Consider the following 250-nt stretch of genomic DNA (forward strand, 5'->3'; position numbering starts at 1 on the left):
TGATATTTCTTAATACTGGCTATGATTAGAACACCTCACCTACTCATTCTTTGTTCTTTACCTGTTCATCTGTTCTCCTTCAGGTGATCAAGATGCTGTTTATGGTAGTGGCACTGTTTGCATTCTGTTGGGCGCCGCTGCAGACATATCATGTGCTTCAGGAGATCTATCCCGATATCAATAAGTAAGTACATTGCACAGACACGTACTCAAAGATACACAATTATGTGCATGTGCAGTTTTGGGGGGA

The 250-nt window shown here is 41.6% G+C and overlaps 1 protein-coding gene across 3 annotated transcripts in view; it reads left to right on the forward strand.

Annotated features, from left to right (window-relative positions):
* LOC119588503 (substance-K receptor-like) overlaps positions 1–250 on the forward strand; it is a gene marked incomplete at its 5' end in the record, with an annotated part of 19283 nt that overhangs the window by 7734 nt on the left and 11299 nt on the right. For all 3 annotated transcript variants that reach the window (XM_037937147.1, XM_037937148.1, XM_037937149.1), the window contains 1 exon segment: positions 84–184. In XM_037937147.1, the coding sequence (XP_037793075.1) occupies positions 84–184 (101 nt within the window).

Source organism: Penaeus monodon, chromosome 24, assembly GCF_015228065.2.
Source record: "Penaeus monodon isolate SGIC_2016 chromosome 24, NSTDA_Pmon_1, whole genome shotgun sequence".
Lineage (NCBI taxonomy): Eukaryota > Metazoa > Arthropoda > Malacostraca > Decapoda > Penaeidae > Penaeus > Penaeus monodon.